General features: G+C 42.2%; 1 protein-coding gene across 3 annotated transcripts in view; it reads left to right on the forward strand.

Annotated features, from left to right (window-relative positions):
* Positions 1-14,406, forward strand: part of SMAP1 (small ArfGAP 1) — a 457,172-nt gene that overhangs the window by 406,852 nt on the left and 35,914 nt on the right. For all 3 annotated transcript variants that reach the window (XM_073626752.1, XM_073626755.1, XM_073626753.1), the window contains one exon: positions 3,833-4,161. In XM_073626752.1, the coding sequence (XP_073482853.1) occupies positions 3,833-4,161 (329 nt within the window). The remainder of the gene's footprint in view (positions 1-3,832; positions 4,162-14,406) is intronic.

Consider the following 14,406-nt stretch of genomic DNA (forward strand, 5'->3'; position numbering starts at 1 on the left):
CCCGCTCCCGGCCTGCCTTGCCCACGTCCCGCTCCCGGCCTGCCTTGCCCACGTCCCGCTCCCGGCCTGCCTTGCCCACGTCCCGCTCCCGGCCTGCCTTGCCCACGTCCCGCTCCCGGCCTGCCTTGCCCACGTCCCGCTCCCGGCCTGCCTTGCCCACGTCCCGCTCCCGGCCTGCCTTGCCCACGTCCCGCTCCCGGCCTGCCTTGCCCACGTCCCGCTCCCGGCCTGCCTTGCCCACGTCCCGCTCCCGGCCTGCCTTGCCCACGTCCCGCTCCCGGCCTGCCTTGCCCACGTCCCGCTCCCGGCCTGCCTTGCCCACGTCCCGCTCCCGGCCTGCCTTGCCCACGTCCCGCTCCCGGCCTGCCTTGCCCACGTCCCGCTCCCGGCCTGCCTTGCCCACGTCCCGCTGACCCACACACTCGATTCCGGCCGGCTCCCTTGCACTATTACATCACACCACACTCTCAGGCACCACCTCTGCCAGATCCGCCCCCTGCTGGGACCTCCCGAACACTGTAGCGGGCACTCAGATGCTCTCAGCCGGCTCCGGACCGGAACTACGCATGCGCAGTTCTGAGCCGAGCGCAACAGCCATATTTTTTTCTGGCAACCTTTTCCTGTCCCTGCCATTTAGTGGCAGGAGAAAAGTGCCTGTTTTTTTACTGGCTGCCAGTAAAAATACTGACGGCTGGCAACACTCGTGTGCTTGCATAGTTTGACACACTCAATGGTAATCCTCTCTTTGGAGGAGCAGGATGAAAACTTTTTCAGGAAGTTATTCCTATTGGTCAGTTTCCATTATCAAACATCCATCCTGTTGGCTAATTTTAACATTAAGGGAATGTATGTGCATGAACCATATCATTGGCATGCATAAGTTCAGGAAAGTATTAAATGACTACAGTGCCTCTACTGGCCGTGCCAAATAAAGAAAATATCATCTATGTACCTTAGTCATAACAAAAGATGACTGAAGTACACAGGATGAGTACTTGCAAAGTTATTTTTAAAGTCTGCCATGAATTTGTTTGCTATAACTAGGTGCCATCTTGGAGCCCATGGTCATTCCCTAGAGCTGTAAGCATTTCACCATTGAAAAAAAAGTAATTTTTAGTTGGAACAAACAAAAGTAGTTGAAACAAAGTTCTGCAACCTCCAAGTGCATAGCCATAGTCTCAGAGACCTCGTCGGGCCACTCAGATTCTTTTACCATGTGTAATCCAGGTGTAAAGGCTACCGATGTATGTAGTACAATGTAGTCTGTTGGTAACCTCAAAGGTGATTCAGGACATCCACTGTGTCCTGTATATGTGATAGCATAGATAAAACCATGGGCTGTATAGAACAGTGATGTATTATGATACTCAATGCTGAAATACTCCTTTAACCACTTCAGCCCTGGAAGATTTGGCTGCTCAGTGACTAGGCCATTTTTTGCCAAAAGGACACTGCAGCACTTTAACTGACAATTGCGTGGTCCTGCAACGCTGTACCCAAACAAAATTGACCTCCTTTTTTTTTTTTCCCCCACAAATAGAGCTTTCTTTTGGTGGTATTTGATAATCTCTGCGGTTTTTATTTTTTGCGCTATAAACAAAAAAGCAACAATTTTGAAAATAACACAATATTTTGTACTTTTTGCTATAATAAATATTCCCCTTTTTTTTTTTTTTTTTTTTTTTAAAAAAAAAAGCAAATTTTTTCCTCAGTTTAGGCTGATATTTATTCTTCTACATATTTTTGGTAATAAAAATCGCAATAAGCGTATATTGATTGGTTTGCACAAAAGTTATAGCGTCTACAAAATAGGGGAAAGATTTATGGCATTTTTATTATTATTATTTATTTATTTATTTATTTTTACTAGTAATGGTGGTAATCAGCAATTTTGTATGTGTTCCAACTGTAGGGGGATGGGACTGACTAGAGGAGGTGACAGATCATTGTTCCTAGCTAGTATGAACACACATGTCTCTGTCCTGGCTCTCGTGCCCTTGATCGCAAGTGGCCATCGCGACCGCCGGCCACATGCATTGACACCCCCCCCCCCAGTGCATCGGGTGCGCCTGCTATCCCCACTTAAAGGGCTGGCGTACAGCTTCGACGGTTCGCGGGAATGTGCTGACCTGTCACAGTATAATGACGGTGGCTGGTCGACAAGCGATTAAAGAGAAGTAGGGCCAAAGCTTTTCTGTGAGTTTACTTCGTCCAGCGCTCCTATGACCCCTTTTTCAGCCGACAGCGGCCTAAAGGCGGCTGATGTCACCGAGCCAGAACAAATGCTGCTGGGAGACTAAGCTAGCTGCTCCAATCCCCTCCACAGCCTGGCACTCCTGTGAGCACTGGAGGGGCAGAGCAGAGAGCCGGTGACTGAAGTCACCGGCTCTTTACTCACTGAAGACCGAGAACTGAGTGATCTATGGTCTTTGATCAGTCGGTTCTCTGTCCTAGAAGCAAGGTGGAATAGATGCAGCATCGGTGAGTATAAATTTAGTTTTTTTACATTCCCTAGCTTCTCTCTTAATATCAGATTTATATTAGTAAACAGATGTTTTCCTGTGCTCCTGCAGTAATAAGATGTAAATAAAAAAAAATATTTCTACTCTCCTGGAGTAGATAGATAAATATTTTGCGCTAAACCAAAATAAAACCAAGAACAAAATACAGTAAAATCTGCTGCTGATTAACCCCACCACACAGGACTATCTGTAAGTAGCAACATAAAACAAAAATAGTGCCGCGCTTTCTAAACAAGATAAAATCCACATAGTGGTGTTGTACTATAGTGTAGCATGATTTTATTATTAAGGATAAAATCAATCGCACAAAAATTGAAAAATTGCGATGTGGAAAAGGCACAAGATTTTCTGTGTTTCCCGCATTGCACCGCATAACAATCGCACAGCGTCCATGCAGTCTGCTGCGGGTGTCAATGTTAAATTAACAACACCTCAAAACAGATTACAAAACACAGGACGATTGCCAAAATCGCATTGTATGGGTGTGAACACCCATAAGATGCAGTTCAGATGCAGAAAAAAGGGTCCTGCACCATTTTGGTGCAGATGCGATTTGAGCCATTCAAAATGTATGGCTCAAATCGCACCGCAAAGACATCTCGTGTGATGTGCACTGGAATGTGGCGCGGTTTCTGTGTGAATCACATGCTGTGTTCGCACGCACTAGTGTGCACCCAGGCTAAAACTTGTATAGTAGGATAAACAGATCTGTTACCTTAAAGATATTCTAACATGCCCACTGCTTAACCAACTTATACCACCACCAATAAAGCTGGGGAAAGTGGGGTTTGAATTACTCTTTAATTATAACAACCCCCCCCAGTTTCCTTAGTAATGTTAAAGTAGAACAGAAGACTATAAGATTCACCACCTTTTAAATGTTCCCTACCCTCTGCTCCTATATTTGCTGCTGTTATGCCCATCTGCAAAATGCAATGTGACCACAAAGCTTTGGCGAGTTTGACTGGTAGACATGAATGCTTTCAGGGCCCATAACACCTTAGGGCTAAGGGTGCCGGTGGGATGAAGTCACTACTGTAAGCATTCAGGAACGTTGTTGGCCCTGCACAGACAGATATACTTACTGGAAAAGATAATAATTCAGGATTTCCATTAAGATTTTTTTTAAAAATATAAAATAAATATATACAAATAGAAGAACAGTGGGTTGGCAATGTTATTGGGCAGTGTTCTGTAGCTGTTTTTTTTCTTCTTTTCTTTTCTTTTTTTGCTATGTGACCTTATGAATTTCTAGTTCCACCCCCTTATATAACTGTACTAATCATTGAAATGTTTTTTGTTAAATATAGGCATGTTCATGGGTTCCTCTGCAATTCCCTACTCCACCCAGGCCACAAGCAATTTCCAAGCTTTCCAACCAATGGGAGTAGCTGTTCCTACAAGTGCTGGAATGATGGGAAACATGATGGGACAAGCCATGCCTGCAATGGGACAGAATACTGGAATGATGGTTGGCATGGGTATTCCAAATGGATTTGTGGGAAACCCTCCATCTGGAGTAATGGGACTCCCTCCTAACATGATGGGTCCACAAGCAACAATGGTTAGCAATATAGGAACACCTCCTAACAAATTTGGAATGCAGCAAAATCAACCTACACCTTGGAATCTTTCACAGGTACAAAAATTGTTGATCCCTGCGTTTTGTCACCCTTTTGCTGTGCTTTACTGCAAACAATGAACAGTGTCACCTATATAATTTATTACAAATATATGATGTATTTGTTTGCACGGTCGTTAAAGATTAGATTCACTTTGGATCATGCTACATGTTACAACCATAGCTGTAAATTTAGAAACTATAAATCACGTCTGCCACCATGACAAATGGCTTGTAGTTCTCAATGAACTGTGAGGATATTGATGAGCGCCATCATAGTTTATTCACACTTCTCCCAACTTTGTAACTGAAAGCCCATACAGAGGTACAGGCACAAAACTGCAGGAGCTTGACATTACACCCACTATTTACTGATCACAGGTACAATGCTCTGCAGACTCCTCTGAAAAAGAAAATTACAATTTTTTTCCAGCAAAAATATGTGCATTTATTTTTTCAAAAAGGTGAATTTATCCTTTAAAGTTTATTCAAAGCCAAAACTTTATCTGGTTTAGATTTGAGTAGTGAAGGAGTAGAACTAGGGATGCACTGATACCACTTTTTTAGCAATGAGTATGAGTATCGATACTTTTGTTAAGTACTCGCCATGTACGATACCTATTTTCAGCATTTGGGAGTTTGGGGCGGGGGGTCTCCATCATTAGCTCACAGTCATCAGCAGGCTCTTCTCCCGGCAGGCAGCACAAGGTGTAATAACGGCTCCTGTGTCCAGACTCCAGCTAAAGTGTGTTTAGCCTGTGTTTCCACAGATTAGGTGACCCGTCAGAATGTGTAACGGAAGTGATGTTAGGTTGCCGTCATCTTGCTACACCCCGCACTCCTCCACAGTAAGGATACACTGGGAAGGGGGCAAGCGGACATCTTGTTACACCCACCGGGGTTTTGCAAACAAAAACAGTCAGACGGAGTACTAAGTACTGTATTCCACTATTTAAACTCAGTTTAATGTTAAACGTGTAAAATGCAAAACTCCAGTGGGTGTAACAAGATATCCATTTGCCCCCTTCTCAGTATATCCTTACTGTAGAGGAGTGTGGGGTGCAGCAAGATGGTGATGAAACGTCACTTCCGTTACACATTCTGATGGGTCGACTAATCTGATGAAACACCTGCCTGCACACACAGCAGAAATGATTGAGGGGGGAGGAGAGCTCTAAGTGCCGTGAGACAAGGCATGGCCAGCCACACACCTACCTCCCAGGTCCCAGTCAAATCTTCACCAAGAGGGCTGAGCAGTGGAAAGGCTGATAAAGGAAGCGTTCCTGCATACCCACACTCCCCTGCGGTAGTTCATCCAGGCTGTTCCTCCCTCCATGCATGACCAACTCCACAGGTTTGGTTTGTCCACACACACTGATAGCTAGCTGATTTGGCCATAATTTTTGTGTGGGTCACAGGAGTGCACTTATTTCTGTCACAGAGCCAGCCAGCGCAGACTCTGCAGGGATCCCGACAATAATGTCGGGACCCAGCTGGCTCAGCCTCTCAGTGCACCGCTGAATGCCTGAGCCAGCCGCTCCTGCCTCCTCCACACCCTGACCTGGATAAGTAGAGCAAGAGAGCTGGTGATTGACGGTCACTGCGGTCTGCTCTATAAAGACCGAAAATGGAATGATCAGCAGTCATGTGATCACTAGGTCTTAGAGCAGCGGGGGACAGCTGCAGCACTGAATCAGTGCTGCAGCCACATAGGTAAGTATAATTGATTTTTTTTTTTTAATCCCCCACTTCTTTTAATGGAACTCTCCTCAACGGGGCTACAGTTTAATGTTCTGGTTTGATGGTTTAAAATGCCCTCCACCAGACATTTGTTTTTCTAGAGTAAAGGATTGCTACCCATAAGCATATTAAAGTTAAATTAAACCCACCATTTTTATGGTTTCTCAAGTTACTTACAATCAAGGCATGTTTTAAATTATAGCTGTTCGTTATTAGTGTGCTTATGTTGGCTCTCAATTGAACTGTCAAGCCATCAAATGTCGTCATAGCTGATCACATGTGCAGCACCATGGCAACAGCAGATAAGACAGTAGTTTCCTTCATTATAAAGGATAGAAGTGTTTAGAATAATGCGTTAACCCAATCTAATCTTAAAAATATTATCTCCTGCCTCTTAACCACTATGCTTACTAACCTGTATAAGAAAGATACATAAACGTAACTATTTTTTTGCCTCTCCATTCCGATCGTGTGATCGACTTCTCTGTTCTCAGCCAGCAGTGGCTGCAGGGGAGAGGAGGGAGCACTGACAACTAGAGATGCGCTGACATTTTCGGTGGCCAAAATTAGAGCTGCACGATTAATCGTTAAATGGCGATTCAACCCCCCTCCTCATTTTAATACAGCATTTCCCCGATTCATGTTAAACAAGTGCAGAGAGCTGAGCAGAGCTGTCAAAAGGAAAAAAAAAAAACTCTTTATCATCAACGGTCTCTCGGTTCTTTTAAATCAGAGGAATGAACTTTCGTTTGTAAATGAGCTCAGTTTAACCCCTTAGACTAAACCTTTTTTGACACTTGTTACTTACAAGTTAAAAGCTGTATTTTGTGCTAGAAAACTACTTTATGTATGTATGTATGTATATATGTATATGTGTATATATATATATATATATATATATATATATATATATATATATATATATATATATTATATATATAAAATATTATTTTATTTTTTTAGCAGAGACCCTAGAGAATAAAATGGCAGTCGTTGCAATATTTTATTTCAAAATCAGGTTTTTTTTAGGCAAAATATACTTGAATGATTAAAAAAAAAATAAACAGTAAAGTTAGGCTACTTTTTTTTGTATAATGTGAAAGATGACGTTACGCTGAGAATCGTGATCTTTAGTCTTAGCAAAAACATTGTGATTCTCATTTTATCCAGAATCTTGCAGCTGTAGCCAAAACACATTGGCCGAAAATGGTGTCATCGACATTTTGCTGCTTAGAGAAAAAGGTGCCAATAATGGCCCTGAAAGCGCACGATTTTACCATGATTTTACTATGCTTATGGTGGGGTTTTCATAGGTCGTGTGACTCCAAAAAAAAAAATCAAAAAATGTAACACGGATGCATTTTTTAAAATCTGTCATTTTTCGGTTTCGGCACAAAAACTTCCATTTGGTGCACCTCTACTGACAACTGATGGGCCATTGAAGCCTGTGGGTTCCATTACCACTTCAGGTTTTTTACTAGATGTGTTTGTGTACTTTCTCTTCTCCTCTGACCAGACTGGAGCGGCATGAAATTAGGTAAGAATACACATCTTTCGTATGTAGGTTACCAACAATATGTGTTGGGAGGGAAGAGGGAATGTTTTTAAGATTAGTTAGGGTTAATCCAGAATTCTACTTTAATTCAGCTTTAACCATTTCAAGACTGCCCACCGCATATATACCTGTACCTTGTATCATGCACTAGATATTGTGGGCACGCACCCACTGCACAGAGGGGGACCCAGTCTGTGGGTCTGGCAAAGCTGATGTACGTTCTGACAGGGAAGTACATAGAGATTTTAGTAATCAGGAACAGTGATCTCTGTGTTCTTCCTGTCAGTCTATCCCCCACACAGTTAGAAAACACTTGCAGGGAACACACTTAACCCTTTGATCGTCCATGATGTTAAACCCGACCCTGCCAGTGTCATTTATACAGGGACAGTGCATTTTTTTTTTAGCACTGATTACTGTATTAATGTCACTGGTCCCCAAAAAGTGTCACTTGGGGTCAGATTTGTCCGCCACAATGTTGCAGTTCCACTAAAAAAATCGCTGATTGCCACCATTACCAGTAAAAACAACAAAAAAAAATTAAAAGTCCATAAATCTATCCCATAGTTTGTAGACGCTATAACTTTTGCACAAACCAATCAATATACTCTTATTTTTATTTTGTTTTCCAAAAATATGTAGAAGAATACATATTGGCCTAAATTAATGAAGAAATTTGTTTTTTTACATTGCTTTTTTTTTTTGGATATGTATTCTATCAGAAAGTTTGTTTTCAAAATTTTCGGTCTTTTTTTGTTTATAGCGCAAAAAATAAAAACCGCAGAGGTGATCAAATACCACCAAAAGAAGGCTCTGTTTGTGGGGAAAAAAGGACATAAAGTCCCAAAAAATGGCCTGGTCATTAAGGGGGTAAAACCTTCTGGGGCTAAAGTGGTTAACAAACTAAAATATCCTAATAAATGCAGAAAAATTAAATTATGTCCATTGCCTGCTTTACTATCCTTGTGGCAATTTTCACATCCGTACTGTTTATAACCCAGTTACTCCCTAATGTATTGAGCCAGATCCCACTTAAATTTACTCGTTTCCAATCGGTTATTGCCACCATTTCAAAATCTGGACCATGACTTCGGCATTATAGGGATATTCGTCCCTATAAAGGGGGAGCAGCTACGCTCTTTGAAGACTAGGGAATGAGCAGAGAGCCAACATCAATCAAGAAAAATGACAGGAAAGTGGGTGGATCCAGAGCCAGACCATTGTCGGTATTACATGTATGAAAGTCTCTAGCCCCTCCCACAGTTATTTAGCTCGATTTTAACAGAATGTGGGGCACTTCTGAGAGGGCTGGAAAGATTTCTAGATATCAGCAGCTCACATAGAATAGATGTAAGCAAAAAAAGAAACCCATACTTCTTTTAAGAGAACACGCCAAGCACTAACAATATTTCAGTCTGAGGAAAATATTTTTTCTGTGTGTTAAAGAGGCACTTCATACCCCTTAATATTGACCCTGCCTCCCTAACTGGTGCTGCCATCTTTTGAAGTCCCACTGCATACGCAAATGTGCCGAAGGATGCTAGTGCACGCACAGTCCAACAGTGATCCAGTACCTCCTTAACTGTGCCATCTTTGCCCAAGGTCTCCGTCAGGTCCAATGGTCAGATAGAGCCATTCAACACATCTGTGGATGCATGGAATCGAATGCAATGTCATTCTTGCCTAGGTAAGAGAGGAGTAAGTGCTAGAAGAGAAAAAAAGAAAGCAACTCCTGCGCACAGGTGGATCACCATATGTAGTAGGCTGAGCACTGGCCTTGCTGCCCTCAAGGATGGGGATCCTAGTGAAAACCGAAATAAAAAGAAGACAAAAGCGCACCAGCCTAGTGCATTAACTTTTAAAACATTTATTTGATAAAAAATAATAAAGGAAATAACTCACAGGCGATTGGTGGAGGAGGCACAACATAAAATCGCACCGGTATACAGTCTGCGATTTGGAATGAGCGGAACCTTCCAGGGGTCGTGGAGGAACGCACAGACGCTGCAATCCGCTAACGCGTTTCGAGGGGAATGTCCCCTCTTCCTCAGAGCTAGCTCTGAGGAAGAGGGGACATTCCCCTCGAAACGCATTAGCGGATTGCAGCGTCTGTGCGTTCCTCCACGACCCCTGGAAGGTTCCGCTCATTCCAAATCGCAGACTGTATACCGGTGCGATTTTATGTTGTGCCTCCTCCACCAATCGCCTGTGAGTTATTTCCTTTATTATTTTTTATCAAATAAATGTTTTAAAAGTTAATGCACTAGGCTGGTGCGCTTTTGTCTTCTTTTTATTTAGGAGTAAGTGCTACACTGAAGCACAAAAATGAAAAAACCAAATGAGGGAGAGGACAGGAGCCAGATGCAGAGTTTATTTTTTGGGGTGAAGGTCCACTTTAAGGTACCCTTGTGTGCTAGAAAAAGTGTTGCTTTTATTGTTAAGAGAATGCATTACTTGCTATGGGTCACATTTTGTGGATAGCTTTTCCATCATGACATTTAGCAGTAAATTTGAATACTAGCTGAATATATACAGTACCTTTTGAGAGTCTGATCATTTGCATACCATCGTGAACACTCTTGTAAACTTGACCTAAACATAATATGGTGTTTGGATATTATTTTTGTGCATCCATTAAAAGAAACAATATTAATCGTATAAATCTTAACATTTCTTGTTGGATATTGCTAATAAGCTCTCCACCCACATTTTATAATACATGTACCCCCAGCAGAGTCTAATTTCTAAGACAGGCTAAAACAGTGACAATTAGACCACCCTGCTGTTTAATTATCTAGATTAAAAATGCTAATCTGATCAGAAAGAATTCAGTTGACAGTAAGGTATAGGGAAACCCCTTTCATTCAGTGCTACTAGGTGCTGAGTGCTGAGGACACACACGGTGCAATGTAAACTTATAAACGTAAAATATGAACAGAAAGGACTGTTGAGTACAGATGCAGTAGTCATAGGGCTACTCGCAAGAAGTAAAATGTGGCAAGGAATGAAAATGTATAAACGAGTTAAAAAAAAAAAAAAAAACGTTGTGTACAGGAAAGTAATAGTAACTACATATTAAATCCAAATCACTCTTTTGATTGTTGGTGGTGTTGGCTTAATGTTCAGTATGTTGAGTTTGCATTTAGAATTCCATGCAGTTTTTTTCCAGCTGTTCAAATATATGGATTTATCATGGGGTCCCCATTGCACATTATTTGGAGGCCAGTGGTCTCTGAGCCTATAGACACTTCCTGCTGTGCCTTGGGAGAGGCTGCCATTGCTCATCTCCTTGAGAAAATGGTAATTGTCTAGCTTTTATGTTGGCTCATTACCTTTTTAATGCTTTCCTAGTCACTGACCTTACACAAGTAAGGAGATCAGAAAAGTGCAATGGAGAAGTCCTTATCTGCATATTTCTTGCTGGTCTGTAATGCAAAATATTGAAGCAAGGAGGATCATCATGGCAGTGAAGCTACTACTAGCATTTTCAAATGGTGGTATGGCAGCCTCTGTGTTTCTTATGACAGGTTTCTGTTAATGACCATAAGTTATAATACAGCTGTGTTCTGAACTCTAATGCAGTTTTTTGTTTGTTTCCTAGTTCTTAGAGAGATCTGCTAAGTTGGTGATTATCCTTGCTTGCGAGAGGAATTTGTGCATTTCTCCATACAGTGGGTGAAGGTGATAGTCTTTCGTAGCATCAGTGTCACTTTTTCTTACTGACTCAAATGTGAAGACTAATTAACACTGAGCAGCTGGTGATGGCAAACTTTTTAATTAGTTTTAAATGCTGCCCACATGCAAATGCTCACGCACATAGCTTAAAGCTTTTATCACTCCCAGATTTTTAACTGCCATTATTTAATTCAGGCTTTATAGCTGTGCAAGTGGAAATTAAATCTTAAGCTCTTTTTGGTTGCCATTTAAAGCAACAGTGTTAAGCTCCCTGTTTTTATCTCTGTGATTTTGTTTTTATTTTCCTTGAAAACACATGATTTTCTCAATTTCATTTACTTTACATTTCGTATTAGCTATGCATTTTAATAATACTGTTGTCTAATGATTCTTCAATCAGTGACTTCAGTGAAATTAAACTTAAAAATGGGGATTTCTGTCAGTATAGATACACAAAGTCTCTTCTGTCAAAAACTGTTGTTCTCTTCCCCTTATTTTCATTGTACACTGTAAGACACATGCATCATCCAGTGCACACTCTAGGCTCTTTCCAGAATCTTACAGATGAGCCAGGTACGATGTAACTGCTACTTTGCCTTTATTCTATAAACCAGTTTTGTTTCTTAAAATGACACAAAACTCTGGTTTAAAAGTTATGTTTCTTGAGCATACAACACAGGACACAGGAAAATTCTTAGATGTCTGCGTTATATGTTGCTACCTTCAGATGTAAGCACTCCCAAATAACCCCTCCCACTGACAGTTATCGTCAGTTTTTTTTTTGCTAGTGTTCTTAGATGATGGATGCTATTTTTTCCTTCTACTGTGTTTGTTTTTTTGTTTTGTTTTCTGTTACGCACCAGCTATTCTAACTACTTACACAACTTCCAGCTCAGAACCCTAGGCATGTCACTGGGACCCTTAGACAGTCCTCCCTGGCATGTTGCGCAGCACATGGAGTTAGCCGCTATACTGGTCCAGGGCAGTGTTGATCTGCACAGATGTGTTCCAGTCCCTTAAGACCCACTTTGGGGGTACACCCTTCCAGAGCAAGTGAAGCGGGGGTGCTGTGTTTCCCCTTAAATATTGCAGCCGTATTCCTTAGCAAGTTGGTGAGCCAAGACCTGTTCTCTTTTTAAAAAAAAAAAAATAAATAAGTCTCTTTGTGCCCCATTGCTAATCCATGTCTGCAAGTTGGGAGGTGGGACCTCCATGGATCGAATTTGGTTTTCCAGCACATCCCACAGATGCTTGATTGGATTGAGATACTGAGAATTAGGAGACCAGGTCAACATGTCGTTGTGTTCCTTAAAATCATTCTTAAAATTCATCAGACCAGGCCACTTTCTTTCATTGCTCTATGGTTCTGAAGCTCGTGCCCAATATTGGCACTTTTGGCTGTGGACACAAGTCAGCATGGGCACCCTGACTGGTCTGCGGCTATGCAGCCACTTACGCAATAAACTGCGATGCACTGTGTGTGTTTACACCTTTTTATCAGAACCTGCATGAACTTTTTCAGCAATTTTGATTTACAGGATGCTTCAATAAATCCCTTGTGGTTCCTGTAGAGGATGTCCTGGTCTTTAATGACAGTCTACAAAAAGCTTGAATCCCTGTTTAAGGCTTCTTTTGCTCTAGTGAGACCACATAATCATTTACCCCGTTGCCTCTATGAAGGTCTGTGATACCCCTGCGGTCTGGTTGAAACATATGGCTTATGACCCGAATTCTGTTCTCGCAGATCCTTCCGACTCTGTGTTTAGAACTTCTTCCAAAGGCCTTGCAGTATTGCGTGGATGGTCTTGGGGGTTCAGCAGATGTCCAAACTTAGCCTTCTGTCTGTTTAGATTTGCCAGATCCTGTTATTTAAATATTGGTCTGCTGAACCAGCCTGTAAAATGGGTTTGGAGTATATGCCCTTTGTAGGCTGACCTCTCTTTGCAAACTTCTAGTCTCCTGTATTAAGGAAGTCAGTGGTGGAAAAAGCACGCTTTTGCGTAGTAAAAAAGCGAAGACTCCCGCCCACGTACCCCCCCCCCCCACAGTCTTAATTTAGAAAAGTTCCTTTTATCTCTCCCAGATAATTTCTTTCAAGTCTAATTCCAGCAGCTCCTTTTTGCTACAAGCTCTTTACTCCCAAGGTGGCTAAGCCCAGCTCCAAGCCTCCCTCTGTGATTGAGAGCAACTACTTCTTAAAGTGGGGGGACACCTGTTGGCTTTCTCGAATACATGGATTTGAGACATTCTGAATCTTTTGGGTCAGGTTTGCCATCTCATAGTTACATATACATAGTAGGTGAGGTTGAAAAAAGACACAAGTCCATCAAGTCCAACCTATGTGTGTGATCTCCATGGGGTACAGACTGGAGTTTTGCTCTCTCCCTCCTCCATCCGATTCATGCCTTCAAATCTGCCTGGTTTTCCACAGAGGCTAAATGATTTGCATGCTGCTCTTCAGTAATTGTTCACTTTCTGAGTATTTTTCCTGTGCCTGCAAAGAAAAGGATCCTTTTTATTCCAACTGGTTCCAAAAGCCAAGGACAGCATTCAACCTATTCTGGACCTGAACATTTTCCATTAGATCCAAAAACTTTGTATGGAATCGGCCAGGTCAGTCTGCAATAGGAGGATCTGCTAGTGTCAGTGGACATCAAAGATGCCTATATGCACATTTTTTCAGGATGTTTGTCACAAGTGGGGGATGCGGACATGTGGACATGTTTGCACCTGGGTTCAACAACAAGCTGAATGGGGTTATTGTCAGGTCCAGAGATCTTCGCAGTGGACTCTCTGGTGACCCAGTGGGATCGGTTTAGCCTGATCTTTGTTTCTCCTTCACTGAAGCTCCTTCCATGACTGTTTCACAAGATCGAGTCAGAAAGCAAGCTAGTGACTCTTTTTGTACCGAACTGACCTACAAAAGCTAGGCACCCAGACATTCTCCTGCTTTTGACAGACTCACCCTGGTCTCTTCTGCATCTCAGACTTTGTGTCTCAAGGCTCGATTTTACCATCCATCCTCCCTTGATGGCACGGCACTTCAGGCCCCTGGGCTTCAGTTTTTCTGGCACTTCTCCATGGTAGGAAGTAGACTTCTCAAAAAATATATACTATCGCACCTGAAAGTTTTACTTTGCATGGTGTGAGCAGAGAAAGTTTCTTTTTAGACAGTTCTCTGTGGGACGTGTCCTGGCTTTTCTTCAATTCGTTTTGGGTCAGCATCTAGGCTTGGGTACTCTAATGGGCAAATTTGGCTATCGACTTCTAGCATTCTTTAGCCTCTCACTCCC

The sequence above is a fragment of the Aquarana catesbeiana genome, linkage group LG04, assembly GCF_042186555.1.
Source record: "Aquarana catesbeiana isolate 2022-GZ linkage group LG04, ASM4218655v1, whole genome shotgun sequence".
In the NCBI taxonomy this organism is placed as follows: domain Eukaryota; kingdom Metazoa; phylum Chordata; class Amphibia; order Anura; family Ranidae; genus Aquarana; species Aquarana catesbeiana.